Source organism: Sceloporus occidentalis, unplaced genomic scaffold, assembly GCF_023333645.1.
Source record: "Sceloporus occidentalis isolate IW3139 unplaced genomic scaffold, rSceOcc1.0.p SCAF_7, whole genome shotgun sequence".
Taxonomy (NCBI): domain Eukaryota; kingdom Metazoa; phylum Chordata; class Lepidosauria; order Squamata; family Phrynosomatidae; genus Sceloporus; species Sceloporus occidentalis.
In genome coordinates, this window is record NW_028316987.1 from 42,049,950 (window position 1) to 42,068,573 (window position 18,624).

Below are 18,624 nucleotides of genomic sequence, written 5' to 3' on the forward strand. Positions count from 1 at the left end.
TGACAATGTTTGCTTCAGTATTTTTGGGCCCAAACAGACAGGCCAAAATAAAGCTGCTTCAGGTCACTTTGGAGGTATGCTGTTTAAATGACACACACATATGCTAAGAGGCAAGAAGCTGCACCAAAGCTGTGCTCCAGTCCTACACAGCATACTTCCAAAGTGACCCAAAGCAGCTTTATTTTGGCCTGTCTGTTCAGACCCTTTTATTTCTTTATATTTTTACAAGTGTTTTATAATTGGGGCAGCTCGTCAGGCATGCACATGGTTATAGACAGATGATCTTTGTATTATCATATTTTTCTCCAACAAAGTGGTGCTTATTCCTAAAACAATAGGTTTAGCTTTCATTTCACTCCTGTAATCATGCTGCTGCTATGATTTAAATTAGTGTAAATGCAAATAAAACAATATAGGAAGCTGCCGTATACTTAGTCAGACCAGTGGTCCATCTACCATCAACTGTGATCAGTAGTAGCTCTGCAGGTTTTCAGGCAACATTATTTTCTAGCCTTATCTGGATATCCCCAGAACTTCTTTATAATCCTCCAGCTAAGTACTAACTAGATGTGACCTTGCTTAGCTTTCAAAATATATCTTTCTTTTTACCAGGACTGGGAAACAATTTTCTTGAGTTTTCTTTCTTTTTGCTTGAACAAGCTAGGGAAGTATAAGTAATTGTACAATAGAGTATGGAATGGAGAGGGCAGATAAATATTACTTTTGTACAGTACTTCATAACTGAAATGAAAATGCATATGGCTGTTTAAAAAGGGGCCCTTTATTAGACCACTGGCACAAGTCAAACTGCCATTCCCAATTGGAGTAAATCCACTGAACTACTAGGATTTACATAAGTGTTCGCTTGCCATTCAACTATTGAGTCAATGAGCCCTCAGTTGTTCCAAATGTATCCATCAAAGATGGCAGGACATTTTCCATAGCCTGGCTGATCAGCTGAGTTGTTGGATGAAAACTACTGTATCCTCGCTTCCAAGATTGCTGTTAATTGACAGGTAAACAGCAATCTCAATTGAACTTGTTAGAGAATGGGAACTCACTGAAAAGTGCATGGAGGAATGGCTTGCTTATATCTTCACTGAAATGTGTGTGCACATGCCATGAATGGGAGGGGGGCATAGGTGTGTTTATTTGTGTGTATGTTTATACACATGTATATGTAAAAATGTGCATCAGCAGAATTCTTTCTCCCACTAGATGCAGCCATTTGGGTTGGCAGGTTGGTCTAAAATTAACTAGCTGTACCACTGCCTACAGGAGATCATGGATTATATTTCACTGGTAGCATGCAATGAGTCATGGAGTTTGATTTTTATTTGGATACTTTTTCAATTATTTATTCGGATAGACTTACCTTTCACTAGTCTTTGTGCCTTGGACACTTGACCTGGTAAATAAAGAACCCTGATGGAATCACTGAGACTCTCAGGTCCTTTAAAGTGATACGCCTGTACAGAGAAGAAGGAGCACTTTCAGCTAGCAAACCTATCTATATGAGTGTGTGTGATTTGTTGAAATGTACAGTGCAGCACCCCTGACAAGACCCATGTGCATTTATATATTTATATGACCTGTTTGTGACTGGCTAAGGACAGAGAAGCGTTTCTCCAGTCATATGCCATAGTTTCCTCTGGAGAGTGTTTGTGTGTGTGTGTGTATGGATCAGAGAAAGTGTTGAGTGCCGTCAACCTTTTGAACTCTGCCTCTCATCTCTTCTTCTTTTTATCATCCCTAAAACTTCAAATTGCTTAACCCCAAACGCTCTCAGCCTTGCAGTTTTGCTCATTTGAATTAATATTTCCTCTCCCTAAAGCAACTGTGCTCTATTAGATAATATGCATTTTTCATGTACTACTTAACATTTAAATTCTACTGTAGTATTTGCTGTTCCCCAACACAATTATTGTGCACATTTTTATTCTTGTGAATTTAATAAAACTCTCCTTCCATATAGTTCTTTTTAGATGTGGATTACTGACTCCAATTTGCCTAAAATGGACTACTGCCAAGATCAAAAGAACCCTACATTTTGGGCTGAGTTTTTTCCTGCAGTTGTCCTACAGTTTGGTCTAGATTTTGTCCCCGGTTTTAGTGGACAAGTATGGTAACCCTACTTACAAGCATGTACAAAGAACATGTATGGATTCAGGCAAGTGCTCTGAGGGCAAACCTGATAACACTGCATTTGTACAGTTTTCTTCTTAATCTGTATTCTAGAATCATAGTCAGCCACAAAGAAGGAAATTACTGCCAGTAGCACTTGGTTACACATGTGAAGCCTTTAATCCTTTTAGGAAGCTGAGGGAAAACCACAAACAGAGTTCCATGAGATCAAGCTTGAAATGATATAGAAGAGTGAGGGTTACATATCCTAGTTCAGTTTGACTGAAAGTGTTTCTGATTATGGTCAAGTGAAGTACATCTGGGGCATTACAGAAAGGACTTTTTTCTGAGCACTTACTATTCCGACAGTTGTCTCCCAGCAAGGCCCTCGAGGTATGTCTGCTGGATCCATGGGAGGTGGAGTAGCTGCACTTCCATTTCCTGTAGATGCATTGTGGAATGTGAAAGTCAAGTGTGTGATGTTTCTAATCACACCTTCTTCAGCCAGCTACAATGGAGCAGACGGTTGTGTTAACAGTAAACTTATACATAACAATAATACAAGCACAAATGATTTAAATTTTAAATTTTAGCAAAGCAGAAATTTTAAAAGCAGGAAGATCTTAATCCCTTATTGTCCAGAGTAATGTTATTCATTAAGTTTTGAGGATATATGGGAATTTTTGTGTACTTATGCAAGGCTTACCTGACTTATATGTGTATATTGTTAGTTTAGGATAGAACGTTTGCTAGAACATGTTAAACTGCTCTTCTGTTTTGTGGCGCAGGAACTTATCCCTGTTTTTTTCACACTATTACCAACATTTCTGATAAAGAGGTAATGCCTAGGAATCGTATTTATATCACAACTGATATATATCTGTATTCTTTCTGGCTTCCTACCTTTTCCTTGACATCATCCATTAAGGCCAACAAGAAAGTATATAGGTTTCCAAGGAAGAGAGCAAAAATACGTCCCAGTTGCCATTTCAGGCCAATGCGAGGATGGTAGTCTTCTAAAGCAGCAATGGTTTCAAACAGTGGAGGGCAAAACATTCCAAGCAAGGACATCACAATTTCAACCTGTCAATAGAAGAACATATTTGTCACAGATGAGCCCTTTCATGCTACAGACTTACAGTATTACGATTCCACTGTAATTGCCATAGTGACATCCTATTGAATCTGGAATTTAGGGAGGGACATTTAGAGAGCTCTAGTGAGCCAGCAAATGACAAACCAGGATTTCATAGCATGCAGTCATGGGCATTAATTTGTTTATATTTATTTAAGATATTTATACCCTGTCTTATATCAAGAGATCTCAGGGTGGCTCGCAATAGCTTTAAAACAGGTTAAACAGGCTAAAACAGTAAGATAGTTTAAATAAGATAAAACATTAAACAATATAATGAACTAAAAAGAGATTTAATGTTTTTAAATGTTTTAAAAATTATAAATTAAGTGGAATCACTCCCACATCTGTGTACTGTAAAAAGTAACTTGGCTGTATTTTATTGTGTGCTTTCATGGCAAGCCTAAGGCTAACCTAACTAATCACAGAGTTTTCTTGGGAAGATTTAGTTCATAGGGGACTTGCCTTTTCCTTCATCTGAGGCTGAAAGAATGTGACTTGTCCAGTGTCATCCAATGAGTTTCCATGGCTGAGTGAGGATTCGAAACTTGGTCTCAAGAGTCCAACACCCAAACCACAGGACAATGCTGATTTTAGGTCCTGTAAATCTAGACTTGCATGTATGGGTCTACTATTTGCTGCTCTGTCTTAGGCATCCAAATATTTTTGGGGTTTGTCCTGGGTGAAGCTGAATAAATTAGGAAAGAGTCCAAGATTATGTTGGCACCAGTGGCACTATCCTGCATCCTGTTTTTGGGACATAGGTCAGTGAAGGCTGCCTTTGATCTGCTCTGATCATAGGATTATAGAGTTGAAAGAGAACTCAAGACCCATCAAGTCCAACCCCCAGACATGCAAGACTACACAATCAAAGCACCCCTGACAGACGGCCATCCAGCTTCTGTTTAAAAACTTCCAAAGAGGAATACTCCACACACTCTGAGGAAGTGTGTTCCACTGTTGAACAGCTCTTACTGTCAGGAAGTAATTCCTAATGTTGAGCTGGAATCTCTTTACATGCAGCTTGCATCCACTGCTCCATATCTTATTTTCTGGAGCAGCAGAAAACAAGCTGGGTTCATCCTCAGTATGGCATCCCTTCAAATATTTAAACAGGGCTATATATCACCTCTTAACCTTCTCTTCTCCAGGCAAAACATACCCAGCTCCCCAAGTCTCCCCTCATAAGGCATGGTTTCCAGACCTTTCACCATTTTGGTTGCCCTCTTCTGGACACGCTCCAGCTTGTCAACATCTTTTTTGAACTGTGGTGCCCAGAACTGGATACAGTATTCTAGATGATACCTGACCAAAGCCAATAGAATGGCACTATTACTTTCCTTGAGCTAGACACTATACTTCTAAAGATGCAGCCTAGAATCACATTGGCCTTTTTAGTTGTCACATCACACTTGTTGACTCATGTTCAACTTGTGGTCTACTTGAACTCCAAGATCCCTTTCACATACTGTATACTGTTGTCAAGCCAGATGTCCCTCATCCTATAACTATGCATTTCATTTTTTGTTTTTTGCCTAAGTGTAGTACCTTACATTTCACTGTGTTAAAATTAATTTTGTTAGTTTTGGCCCAGCTTTCTAATCTATTAAGATCATTTAGAATTTTGATCCTCTCTTCTGGGGTATTAGCTACTCCTCCTAGTTTGGTGATAATTTGATAAGCATGTCCTCTGTTCTTTTCATCCAAGTTATTGATAAATATGTTAAATAGCACTGGGCCCAGGAAAGAACCCTATGGCACTCAGCTGGTTACTTCTTTCCAGGCTGAAGAGGAGCCATTAGTGAACACCCTTTGGGTTTGGTCAACCAGTTACAAATCCACCTAACAGTAACATTGCCTAACTCACATTTTACTAGCTTGTTTGCAAGAATATCATGGGGGACCTAGTTAAAGGCCTTACTGAAATCAAGATATGCTATATCCACTGCACTGCCTTCACCCCCCAAGCTGGTAATTTTATTTAAAAAAGATATAAGATTAGTCTGGCATGACTTGTTTTTAAGAAACCAATTTTGCCTTTTTTCAATTATGACATTCTTTTCTAAATGATTACAGACTTTCTATTTAATGTGCTGCTCTAAAATCTTTCCTGGGATTGATGTCAGGCTAACTGAGTGGTAATTATTTGGCTCATCTTTTCTTCCACTTTTGAAGATGAAGACAGCATTTGCCCTTCTCCAGTCTTCTGGAAGTTCTCTTGTTTTCCGGGAATTCTTAAAGATTATTGTCAGTGGCACTGAGGCTACTTCTGCCAGTTCTTTTAATACCCTTGGATGTAGTTCATCTGGCCCTGGAGATCTGAATTCATTTAGTTTAACCAGGTATTTGTATACTGATTCTTTACTTATTTCCCCAGTTGCATCATCTACTCCATTTTCCTCAGTCTGAGCACCCTTTTCCTTTTGTGATAAATCCCTTCAGCTCTGTCCAGGACTGGTATTTTCTAAGACATAAACAAGGAGGGAAGAAATCCCATGTTTCCAAATTGCCTGGTACTGACAGGATTTATGTCTTAGCTTTTCCCCTCAGGAAAGCAAAAGAGAAAAGCTGCTGAGTTGTTCACTCTCCAGATTTCTTCAGAATGTTCTGGAGTATATATATAGACTGAGGACTTTATCACACCAGTCTGTTAGCTCACAGCAATGGCATTGCTGAAGCAAAAGAAAATATATCACTTTGAAAACAATCACTATCACACTTTCCCACAATCATGCTATTATGCTGCTTTGGTGATCCTTGGTCCTGTGCTTACTCTTCCACACGGCCTCACTAACCCCATCTTCCTCCCCATGTATGCTCCACCCAGCATATATTTGCCTTTTGTAAGTAAAAGCAATTTCAGCCTGCTTGGGAATAGTGAGGAGGAGAATCATGTCCATTCATCTCATGTAACTGATGGAATATTGGAACCTATTGCACCAGATCCAGTAGTGGAAAAGCAGTGATACTGGCAGCTATTGATGAGTTTCTCCCATTCATGAAAAGGGGTGTTTCACTAATGATTGAAATTGCAAAGCGGCAACAGGAGAGACACAATGTTGTGTGATAAGAGCAGGCTAAAGACACCATTACTCTGCTGTAACTGTGATTTACTAGCCTCATGTGATAAAATCCTAAGCCACACTTAGTGGAGACTGACTGAAATCAGTGATGCTTAAGCTAGTTGTGAATAATAATAATAATAATAATAATTATTATTATTATTATTATTAATTGTATCTCGCCTCTCCCTGTATTGGATCGAGGTGGGTAACAACAAACAAAAACAATAAAATCAAATATGACTATCAATCTCCCTCCCACCCTAAAATACCATTAAAAACAATTCCCAATAAAGTGGTTAATAAAATAAAATGAGATCAAAGTCCGGTGGGTACTGCTAAACAAATGGTTGGTTTCAATCGGTCTGTTCTAAGTGTGACAAAATCTGTCTCCCCCTACTCCTGATTATGGATCCTAGGCAAATCAAAACAGATCTCAACACTTGCTTTAGGACTTCTATTGATTCTGTGTGAGAGAAACTGACAGTGGCAATGATGCTCTGAAAATAGCATGTGACTAGGTTTCAGGCTCACTATTGCTTCCTAATGAGACCCATTACATTAGTATGACTGTTACAGAAACGCATGTTTGAATGGATTCACATGGGAGCTGGAGGTACTTCTTTATTGTGCTTTTTAAAATATGTGCCTTCTGGAGGTACACAGCTGAATCACTTTTGGAATAAGGCAAGTATGCAGCTTAATTGGATGGCAAGGGATACAATCAACAGAAAGCATACTTTCCAACTGACCCAATTTGGCAGGGATAGAATGGTGGGATCTAGGGATAACTTGTTTTTAGGAATGGTTTTATAACTGACTGCTTCAGGCAAGCTGGAACTCTTCTTTGTTTTGCTGTGCCATGACCACTCCCTCTACACACACAACCCCTCTGGCTTTTAAAAAATAAGCCACAAAAGGCAAGGATCAAAAACATATGTGGCGGCTCTCATCTCTCCAGGAAACTTGTCCACATCCTTGGCTTTGCACAAATTGAAAAGTATCTAATATCACTAGACAAGCAGGGACAATAATTGCACCCATTGAATCTGTATCAATTATGATATCCAAGTCAAAGGGGATCTGAGTGATTTTATCGGCAAAATACTAGGCAAATTGTTTACAGCAGCCTGTTGAGTGGCTTGAATTCTCTTCTCTCGAGCCTGTGTGTAAAAGGCCTCTGACCATTTGAAACAGCTCTGCTGGACAGCTCTTTGAAGATGCAATAGAAACAGAAAAGAAATCTATCTTTGTTGCCTGTCATTATACTTCTATTTGTCTCCCTGTTAATTCCATATTCCTTCCCCAATAATGGCTGGCTATGAATGACCTGTTTTGGATTTATCCTATATTTGTGTTCAGGTGACTGCTGGTGGGTTTATTGTGTATGAGTGCTATATGGTGTGGCCAGTTGGAAATATCCTAGAACACTTCTCAGTTGATTTCTAGTGATGGAAGTAAATTGAAGTTTGCAGCAGCTGCAGTTTCTGCAGAGAGAGTCCCTTAGCACCAAAGCCAGAAGATCAGAACAGCAATGAAACAGAAAAAAAATGCTGCTTAAATGGGGCAAGCTTTCTGTGTGAGTGCAATTCTGGCCCAAAAGACCAGGCTTCCCTTGAAAGCAGCAGAAATGGATGAGTAGGTGAATCAGCACTCTTCCAGAATTCTGTTTAAAAAGCTGGCTGTCAGCTATGCGTGCTACCAAAATTCATGGGCTCTGGTCCTGTTTCAAAAGATGGAGATTAGCAGAAGTGTGTCCTCCTGACAGTATGTTGGAGGTATACTTTCCTGGCATTGCCATTTTGTATAAGGGACATGATTTAACTATACCACTGTATACAATGGGACTTGAGCATCTACAGATTTTGGTATCCATGGGAGGTGGGGAGGTGGTCCTGGAATCAAAACCCAGTGGATGCCAAGGATCCACTGTACATAGCAATTGTCATGGGGCAGAATTCAGAGATAGAGCCATGTTAGTCTGGAGTATTAGTATGCAAAGGGAGCTTGCAGCATTGTTGAGGTGAACTGTGCAAAAGAGGTTGTAGCGTAAGCTCTCATAGACTTCGTCTACTTCCTGAGTGAACTCCATGCATCTGAGCAAGTAGACCAAATTTATATAAGCTCATATTTTGTTCAAGTGTAATTTGTACCAACAGAAAAGAGATCAGTATCTTGGTCCCTATATCAAAAGAACAATGTTTTGGGATACCCATGTCAGAATCTCTTACTTCATGAGCGACCAAGATTCAAAAATATTTATTATCACAGCTCGGTTTTTATGTAAAGCCATACAGTCAAGAGTTAGATATGTGGGGTCAATTGGGATAAACTGCAGAGGTAATGAAGAATTCTGATGTGTGATGCTCATGTTCAATTTTATTACCTTATGTATTATCATCTTAATGCTGTAATACATTTTTTGTACCCATTTTTGTATCTTGAATGTGTGATGTAGATTTTTATGATCAGTTTTATAATTATGTCTCATTTTTAGGTACTGTACTTTTAATGTACTTATATTGTTTTACAGCCATACAGTACTCTATATACATTTTAGAGTCCATGTTATTACATTTTAGTTCTTTTCTATTTGCTTTAGAATTTCTATAGGATTTTATAATGTGTTTTACTTGTTTTAGCGTTATTTTTAGTTATTTTGAAATGGCCTAAGGGCTAATCAATAAACATTTCTGTGAGAAACTTTATATAAGCTTATGCTACAACTTCTTAACTCCATGCATCTGTGGAAGCGGACCAAGTCTACGAAAGCTTAAGGTACAACTTCTTTTCCACAATTCATCTCAAAGGTGCTGTAAGATCCTTTTGCATAGCAGTAATCAGTAATGGTCACAAGTGACCGGCTGATGGAATGGAATATTCAGGTATGCTTAAAAAACAGTAGCTAACCCCCCTCTCTCGTACCCCCCCCCCATACAGTTATAACTCCAACACCTTAGCTCTATGGAGACATTAATTTCATGGTCTGAAGCAATCCAAAAAGAGGGGAGTGCCTGGCTTCACCTCTTTCTGTGGCTTTCCTCATGTGAGAAGTGACAAGTCTGAAGCCAAGAAGTGTCTCTTGGTATGCAGACTCTCCCTATGAAGAGTAGCACATCATGAATCTGGGTCTTTTTGCACACTGATTTTTGTTTCAATTTAAGTACTGTACAGTCACTCCTTTGAACTCGTGGGGAATCCCCATAGGCTTGAATGGGGTGCGTGCATGCGGGGTACATGCTGTGGATGCATGCCCCATTAATGTTAATAGCAGTTCCCCCTCCATGGATTTCCAAGCCCGTACATTTCAAGTCTGTGGATTTGGAGGGGCGACTGTATATATACATGTATAAGTCTAGAAATTTTAGTCAAAGAATTGAAACAAAAAACTTGGATTGACTTATCCATGGGTCTATATTAGTACAGTACTTTAACTGTTGTCAAAAAAAGAACCATGCCCTGGTGAAAGGTGAGAGCTTAATCTCTTCTCAAAGCACCCCAAAGAAGCATCAACCTCTCTACTGTCTCATCCATCCAGCCTTTAGGCTGAGCACAAACAGTTATACCTGTAAAAATTTTAAAATATATTCAGCATTGCTTTTCTTTACTTCATCCTTTACATCCTTTGTTACATGCTGCAAAGTTTTACCCTCAAATCCATGGGTCATATCAAAATCCATATTTTTGGCCTCCAAACTTGTCCTCGGCTTATTCATGAGGTTGACTTATGGTTAATTATTCATAAAAGTAATGCTGTTCCCTCACACAGAAAAAAATCCCATCACATTTAGTAGGGCTTAGATTCTGAAAAACGTACTAGTTTTGCCTAAACTCAAAGTACAGTGCGCCTGCATCATACGTGGATGCGCTATACATGGCTTTCAGCATACACTGAAAGCCGTGAGGGAGCCTGTGGAAATGTGCGGGGTGCAAGGGGCGGCGCGTCCCATTTAAAGTAATGGGGTGCGCTCCCGTGGCGTGTGTGTGCTGCCGCACTGCTGCACCACCACCACATGCACGACCCCCATTACTTTAAATGGGGCTCGAGCATATGAGGTTTTTTTATGTGTGTGTGGGGGGTGGGGAATGGATTCCCCCACATAAAAAAAGGGCGCACTGTAATTTGACTGTGTATGATGTTTTTATATTTTTATTTACCCAGCATGAAAAATGCTGTTATGAAATTTTTGAAATGGAATAAACATGCTATTTTTAAAAAAATGTTTGCTGACAATAATTTATTTTAAAAGGTGGGGAAAGAGTGGAAAAAAACAAAAATAACAATTCAGTAAGCTTTTTGTATGATGCTCAAAATATAAAAAACAAAATCGAAGGATGGATAAGCCCAATAAATGAAATATCTACATAGGCTCTCAGGTCTCTCTACTGCTACACAGACGCTGACTTGTGTCATGTTTTGTGGGGGGGGGGGGGGAAGGCTTCTCTTGGGCCTAAAACACCACCAAAAATGTGGTGGTGTTGCCCCTCACACCTCCTGGGATGTTCTGAGTTCATTTTTTAAAATAAGTACAGTGGTCCCCCGGGTTATGAAATTAATTCGTTCCTCTGCCCTTTTCGTAACCCGGAAGACTTTCGCAAGCCGAATTGCCATAGGCGCTAATGGGGAAAAGCCGCGATTTGGTGTGAAATCGCGCCGAAAAGCACCAAAAGTTTTTTCGTAACCCGAAAAAACTTTCGTAACGCGGAACAGTTTTTTTAAATAATTTTTTTCGTAACCCGGGAATTTCGTAAGGCGGCGCATTCGTATCCCGGGGTACCACTGTAATTGTTTTCTTCAGGATTGCTGGCAGTAGGTGGGCTTTTAGCCCTTCAAGATCCCTTGGGGAATTAATGCAGTCTTTAACCTACAACAGTGGCCCACCACTGGGTTGGAGTCTTGGTTTGTGAGGAAATAATTAAATTAGAAACAAAAACTGGAGTGGCAATGGTTGTTAGAAGCAGAAACGATAGAATTGGAAATAGAGAGACTGTGGCTAGGAGCAGAACAGTTGAAGGCTGAGCAATCTGGAGAGAAAAGCAGACTGAGCAAGAGGAATTTAAGGCAGAACATTTTCCAAACCTAAAAATAATCCCCAAGATATAATGGGCTCAGGTGAAGGGATTGACAGTGTTCCTGGTGGTCAAAAAGCCAAAACTGCTGAAGCAGACATGGAGACACGCAATGTGGGCAACAATGTGTGACAGAGACGATGGCTGCTATGAAGCTAATAAGCGTGGTATTGAGAGAGAGAGAAAGAGAGAGGTGAGTTTAAACTTCTTATCCCTGTCAGCACCAGACTTTGAGGAGGTGAGTAACTAACAAGGGAGTGGAAACTGACAGCATCTTGAGAGCAGGTACTACCTGAGGCACATCTGTTTACAAATGAAATGAAAAGTGATTGTTTAGAGAAAAGAATGGGGATGCCAAGGGAGAGGCAGTAGAAGAACTGATGATTCTTCAGATGTGCAGGTGACAACTATTTGGATTTTAACAAACCTTTTCAGATAGCCTCCAGGGATCGTGCTGTGCTATTGATGCAGGAGAAGGTAGAGATGGGATATCCAGTAGCCTTTCAAGTCTCAAGATAACAGGCAGCGGGAGGGGGTTACCCGGAAAGGATACCTAGGGATGCTTTGACTGGAAAACTTTGACTGGAAACAATAATAGCAACACTATGCTGCAAAGATGGCTGTGGAAATTCAGGTAGCTTTTCAGCACATCGAGGGAAAGGACAATATCATTGCAGACAGCCTATCAGGATTTTCTCCAAGGCTGAAACTGGACCACTAGACTGGGGCTATATGGACTCTTCCCCAAAGGCAGAAAACAAGATTCTGTTATAGACCCTTCATATACATCTTGGGCATGCAGTGGGTAAGGAAGATACGTGGAGTGGGGAGATAGGACCTTCTAAAATTTGTATAAATGTTATTGCTTTTGTGTGAGAGTCAATGTGTTGTAGTGGTTTCAATGTTGGACTAGGACTCTGGAGAACAGGGTTTGAATCCTGGCTCAGGCATGTAAACACGTTGGGTGACCTTGAGCAAGTCACAATCTCTCAGCCTCAGAGGATGGCAATGGCAAACTCCCTCAGAAGAAATTTGCCAAGACAGCTCCAGGATAGGTTTGCCTTAGGGTCACCATAAGTCAGACTTGAAGGCACACAACAACAACAACAACAACAAATGCATGTACATTATGGTATGAGAGCCTGCATGGTGTGGTGGTTTGAACTTTGGACTATGACTCTGGAGACCAAGATTCAAATCTCCACTCAGCCACAGAAACCCACTGGGTGACCTTGGGCAAGTCACATTCTCTCACCCTCAGAGGAAGGCAAAGGCAAACCACCTCTAAACAAATCTTTCCAAGAAAACCCTGTGATAGAGTTACTTTAGGGTCACCATAAGTTGAAAATGACTTGATGGAACGCAACAACAAATTTTGTTTTACGATGTGAAATAATGTGCACATGCATGTTAGATGGTAAACATTCTGGTAGATGAAAAAGTTTGTTTGGAATATTGGTGATGACTGACTGGTTAATAAGAAAGGGAAGATTTGAAAGCTGGTGTGTGATGGCTGAGGCAATCTGATGGAGCTGGAGTTAGGGGTATGTTGTCAGAGGGTGGTATTTATGAGTGTGGCTTTAATAGAGTGTGTCTGGATTGAGTGACATTGCTTTGATTGGCTGGGGAGGGTAGAGTTTAGATTAGATATACTTAGGTAACTAGTTTTAATAAAGCTCTTATCTAAAACCTTATGCTAAGTAATGGTAAGTTTTAAATTCCTGCCTGTTTGCAATGAAGTTATTCATATGTGTGTACTTCTTGAATGGCTACGCTAGTGGGTATAGATTCAGATACATTTGTGTTTGTCATGTCAGCAATACAAAAAGAGTGTACAATTCCAAGCAACAAAAGGTATTGATAGGGTGTTAAGACAACCCTGTGAATGGGAGCCACCCCAAGAGTTCCCCGACTCAATATTCTTGCTCAGTTCAAGCTCAGAACCATGGCTTCCTTTATTGAGTCAATCCATCTGTAACCCTCTTTTTCCATTGCTTTCTCCATTACTGAACATTCTTCACTCTGCCCCATTAGTTCATTAAGTGTCTTCTGATCTAGTAGTCCAGCAGTATCTCATGCTTCATTTTAGATAGTAACAGTAACAACAGTAACCCTTTGTACACCAACTCAGGCTAACACTGCTATCTGCTTTATCACACTAGGAGGCAAACAGGATTTAAACAAGAATTAAACTAGAGAAAACCAGGAAATGCCTGATGTTTATCACACAACATTTCCTGGTTTTCTCTAGTTTAACTCTCATTTAAATCCTGTTTGCCCCCTAGTGTGATAAAGCAGTTTAGGTCTTTGAATTATATCACAACTGTGAATCATGACAGTTAAACAGAACCTCCAGATTCAGAAATAGTTTACCTCTGAATACTAGAAGTTGGCAATAAACAGGAATGAAAGGCCATTGACTTAATGTCATGTTTGTGAGATCTTACAAGAATGACAGACAAAATACAGGCATAGATGAACTTCAATTGCTTCAGCTGACTGGCTGGATCAAAGCAAATCAATATTTTTAAATGCTAGTGCTTTAAAAAGGAAGAAACAAATTCTTCTTACCTCATTTCTTTCATACCAGCCAATGTTTTGCATTTTTGAAAATGCCTGGGATCGCTTAACAACAAAATAAATGAGGTAGCCACTGCCACATAAGCAACATGTAATGAGTACATTGGCCAAAACCCTCAGAAATCTTCTCAGATGGATATTCTCATCTTTGTTGCTTTCTTGCTCATCCACAATAGACTCCTAAATAAATGTAAGAAGTAATAGGAACAGATTATAAACAGCATAATCCTATATGTGTTTACTTGGAAAGAAGACCCATTATGACCGATGGAATCTATTACTCCATTGTATTGTGTTTAGAACTACAGCCTAACTGTGTGTGAGGAATTTATGAATCCACTTGTAGAAGAAATGCATTTATAGATTCTAAACAAACTATGCCCCATTTAATATGCATCTTTAATAACAGTGATTTACAATATCATATCCCTGTAATCTTTACACATCTTTTTTTGTTCATTTCTTATTCCAAAATTATAATGTACAATACTGTTTTCATGCTGTATAGATAAAAAGCTGCAGTTTAATTGGTTTGAATATTAATAACACAAGAAGACTATTTTTTGTTGGGGGGGGAGGAGGAGCTAAAATTAAATTATATTGGGCATCGGTCTAAATGTCCAATATCATAAAAGTTGTTTTTGGACTTTGTTGTCATTACAGTGGACCCTTGTTATACGCTGGGGTTTGGTTCCAAGATCCCCCGTGTATAACAAAATCCGTGTATGCTCAAGTCCCATTAAATATAATGACATAGCAAAATGGTGTCCCTAATAAAAAATGGAAAATCAAGGTAAATTTATACTTTTTTGGAACATTTTCAAACCGTGTATGCTTAAATCCGTGTATAAAAAATCCGTGTATAAGAAGGGCCGACTGTATATGCCTTCAAGTTGATTTCAACTTATGGGAACCCTGTGGATGAGACACCTCTATCTTCCACTTCTCTACTTAGTTCCTCAAGCCCATGCCTGTGTTTCCCCGACTGAGTCCATCCATCTGGCATGCGGTGTTCCTCTCCTCCTTCTAACCTCTACCTTTCCTAGCATTATTGTTTTTTCCATGCCTTGCCATTATATGGCCAAAGTACATCAGCCTCAGTTTAATCATCTTGGCTTCTAAGGAGATCTCTGGCTTGATCTGTTCCAAGATCCACCTATTTATCTTTTTTGCTGTTGAAGGTATCCTAATCGCTGTTTCCTAGCAGCATATCTCAAATGAGTTGATTTTCCCTCTGTCTGCTTCCTTTACTGTCCAGCTCTCGCATCCATACATGGTGATGGGGAATACGATGGCTTGGAGGATTCCAACATTTATGCTCAGTTGTATATCTTTACTCTTCAGGAGCTTTTCTAATTCTTTCATAGCTGCCCTTTCCATTCCCAATCTTCTTCTTATTTCTTGATTGCAGTCACCATTTTGGTCAATATTTGAGCCTAAGTACGGGAATTCTTTAACTATTTTGATTTTCTTATTGCCTATGTATCTCTTTTGTGGTCATTCTTGTTTTCTTTATGTTCAGCATTAATCCTGCATTTGCACTTTAATCTTTGCCCTTCCAGGTCTGTGATGTCTTCCGCCATTATTATGGTATTATTTGCATACTTTAGGTTGTTGATGTTCCTTCCTCCTATCTTCAGTCCTCCTTCTTCTGATTCTAGCTCTGCTTTTCTTACAATGTTTTTACAAGTAGAATGATAGAATGCAGCCTTGCCTGCCCTCTTTGCCTATTAGGAACCACTTTGTTTTTGCAAATTCAGTTCTGAGAGTGACCTGTTCTTCTTGGTACAGATTTCTCATCAGGACTATCAAATGTGGTCCCATGTCTTTGAGTGTGTTCCATAGCTTTTCATGATCTATACCAGTGGTCCCCAAGCTGTGCCCTTTAAGGATTTTGGACTTCAGCTCCAAGAATCCCAGACTATTGGCCAACATAGCTGAGGCTTCTGGGAGCTGAAGTCCAAAGTCTCTTAAAGGGCACAGTTTGGGGACCACTGATCTATATAGTCAAATGCTTTGCCATAGTCAATAAAACACATGCTGATTCCCCCCCCCCCTGGAATTTTTTGGTGCACTCCATTAGCTATTCTATGTTTATGATGTGGTCCCTGGTACCTCTTTCTTTCCTGAATCCTGCTTGCACCTCTGGAATTTCCCTCTCCATGTATGGTTGGATTCTGTGTTGCATCATAGATCAATGCTATGGTTTTATAATTGCTACATTCTTTTATAAGCCCCTTCTTATGTAATGGCACATATATTGATCATTTCCAATCAGTTGGCCATCACTTTGTTTTCCGTATTTGTTGGCATATTTTTGGACTTCATCTCCCAGATTCCCTAAACCAACATGACTGGTGGTAGCAAAAAACAAAGCAGAAAACAACAACAAAACACAACCTCATCCACTCCCCAAACAAAACACCCTTTTTATGCTTTGATCTGCAAACATTAAAAAGCATGAAGTTCTGGATAGTTGGAACTGGTACCTGAATCTCACTTATACAGTGTATACATTTTGTATTGAAGAGGAGAGAATCAGGAACTTGTATGAGACCACAAATCTGATAGTCTTCATTTTTATTGATTTTATTGGTCTGACTAATAAAATCTAGTACCTGCAGAAAGGGTAGAATGACTTGGACATCTTTTTGGGCTCTGGTTGTTCCTATTTCGATTCTTGTCATGTTATTGTTCTTAGCACACACACTTTGCATGTACAATCTCAGTGCAGATTCTTTATGGCTACCCCCCCTCCCGCTCCATTTTCCATGTAGAACAGAATCAACTAGAAGAGCAGGTTAATGACTGCAAATTCAAGACTTAACTGAAAAGGATATAGTTATTAAACACAACAGTCAAGTAAAGGGTCCATGGCAAAGAGGGTAAGAGTTCAGTTGCATGGGTTAACTTACACTCTCAGATGCCTAATATTGGTATCACTGCTTGTTGAATAAATGAGGAACATGAGCTGTATAGACACATAGCATTGAGAAGGGGAGAGAGAGAGATGATTTGTGATGCATTTAATGTGTATTTAAGTTCTTTGCCCCCACAATGTAGTTCAGTACTACTGGAAAGTATTATTTTCAAGTTTCTAAGATACTTAGAAAGGTGGAAAGAAAAGAGGCAGATGATAGCAGTAGCTGGAAAATTAAGAAAAAATGATAATCCTTCTGACAATAGCACGACAGCATCTAAGAAGTATTTCTCAGATACCTAAAAGTGTGTATATGTTTTCCCTATGTTGAAATTCTAGCAAAGATGCAATCCCAGCAGTGTCTGGGAGCAAAGTGCAGCTGGAAACAAGAAAATTAATATGGTAAGGATTGCTGGTGTGGGTTACCTTGAAGCTCGTTGTGATAGATGCAAACTTGTTGTCTGCTGTTTCTGGGTTGCCTATGAGGTAATCCCAGCTAGTGAACATTTTCCAGCTAAAAATGAAATTGGCATCATCTCCATCTCCTGTGTCTTCATGGGCATTGCGGGCCATCCTGCAGTCCAACAGAGTCATATATGGTTGATTAATGTATATTATACAGCCACTAGGTGTCTCTATTCTGTTTGCAAACATTGCGAGTAGAGCTCTTGAAAACAGGGCAGCACCATGCATTAGGACTGCTAATAAAAACATTGGTTTTGCATAGGCATTTTGGCATCACAGAGACACATATCTTCAAACACCTGAGTTTACAATCTGGAAAAGCTGACTGGTTGTTAGAATTGTATACAAGCACTCATTACTAGAGCTGAGCAGGTGCTCTTCATAGGAACTGTAATGCTGCCCAAAGGGAATCAAAGCTGCTTTCAAACCAGCTGTGTCTTTGTGTTTTCACTTCTGTCTCACTCATTGGATTATGTTTGCATGCATTATTTTATTTATTTATTTATTTATTACCAGCTTTTAAAATACATGATGGCTTACAAAACTATCCACATAATAACTCCAAGACAAAACAAGATCTGTTATAACAGAATAGGCCTCTGTGGGACAGAACTCATGTTGCCAGATAGTATGGGTAAGTTCTATACTCAGAACATATATACCTGTTCACTTACGTTATCATGTCATCCATCTGATGAAGTAGACTGAGATTCAGTAAAACCTATCCTGCAACACATTTGTCAACTACAGTCAGCCCTCCATATCCATGGATTCTTTATCCACGGATTCAACCATCCCTGGGTTTTGTAATATTCCAAAAAGTTATAAATTTCAAAAAGCAAACCTTGATTTTGCTATTTTATATGAGGGACACCATTTCACTATGCCATTATACTGAATGGGACTTGAGCATCCACAAATTTTTGTATCCACGATGGGTCCTCGAACCAAACCTCAGAGATACCAAGGGCTCACTGTATCATGTTGCCAAAACCCTCTGTTGGTTATATTCTGGTTTTGCCTTTGCATATGAATTTTCCCTTTTAAGCTGCTACAATTGTAATCCACCATCTTGGTTAATCCTTTTTAAAGTCATCATCACAAACTAATTACCAGTTGCATAAACACGACTTTGTATGGATTACAGCAGTAGTCCTTGGAATTAGTGCCATATGGACATACCTGGACTTTTCAGATTAAACAGATAGTCTCCAGTTGCTTTGTTTGATTTGACAACTGAAATACAATATGTGAGCAATTTCTAGTTA

At 39.4% G+C, this 18,624-nt stretch overlaps 1 protein-coding gene across 1 annotated transcript in view; it reads right to left on the bottom strand.

Annotated features, from left to right (window-relative positions):
• The window catches only part of LOC149309615 (transmembrane channel-like protein 2), a 70,960-nt gene that overhangs the window by 21,061 nt on the left and 31,275 nt on the right, over window positions 1–18,624 (bottom strand). Inside the window, exons 12-15 of the mRNA XM_089532734.1 lie at window positions 17,318–17,465; window positions 13,963–14,151; window positions 3,028–3,207; window positions 2,483–2,632 (exon numbers count right to left, since the gene is read on the bottom strand). Of these exons, the coding sequence (XP_089388860.1) occupies window positions 2,483–2,632; window positions 3,028–3,207; window positions 13,963–14,151; window positions 17,318–17,465 (667 nt within the window). The remainder of the gene's footprint in view (window positions 1–2,482; window positions 2,633–3,027; window positions 3,208–13,962; window positions 14,152–17,317; window positions 17,466–18,624) is intronic.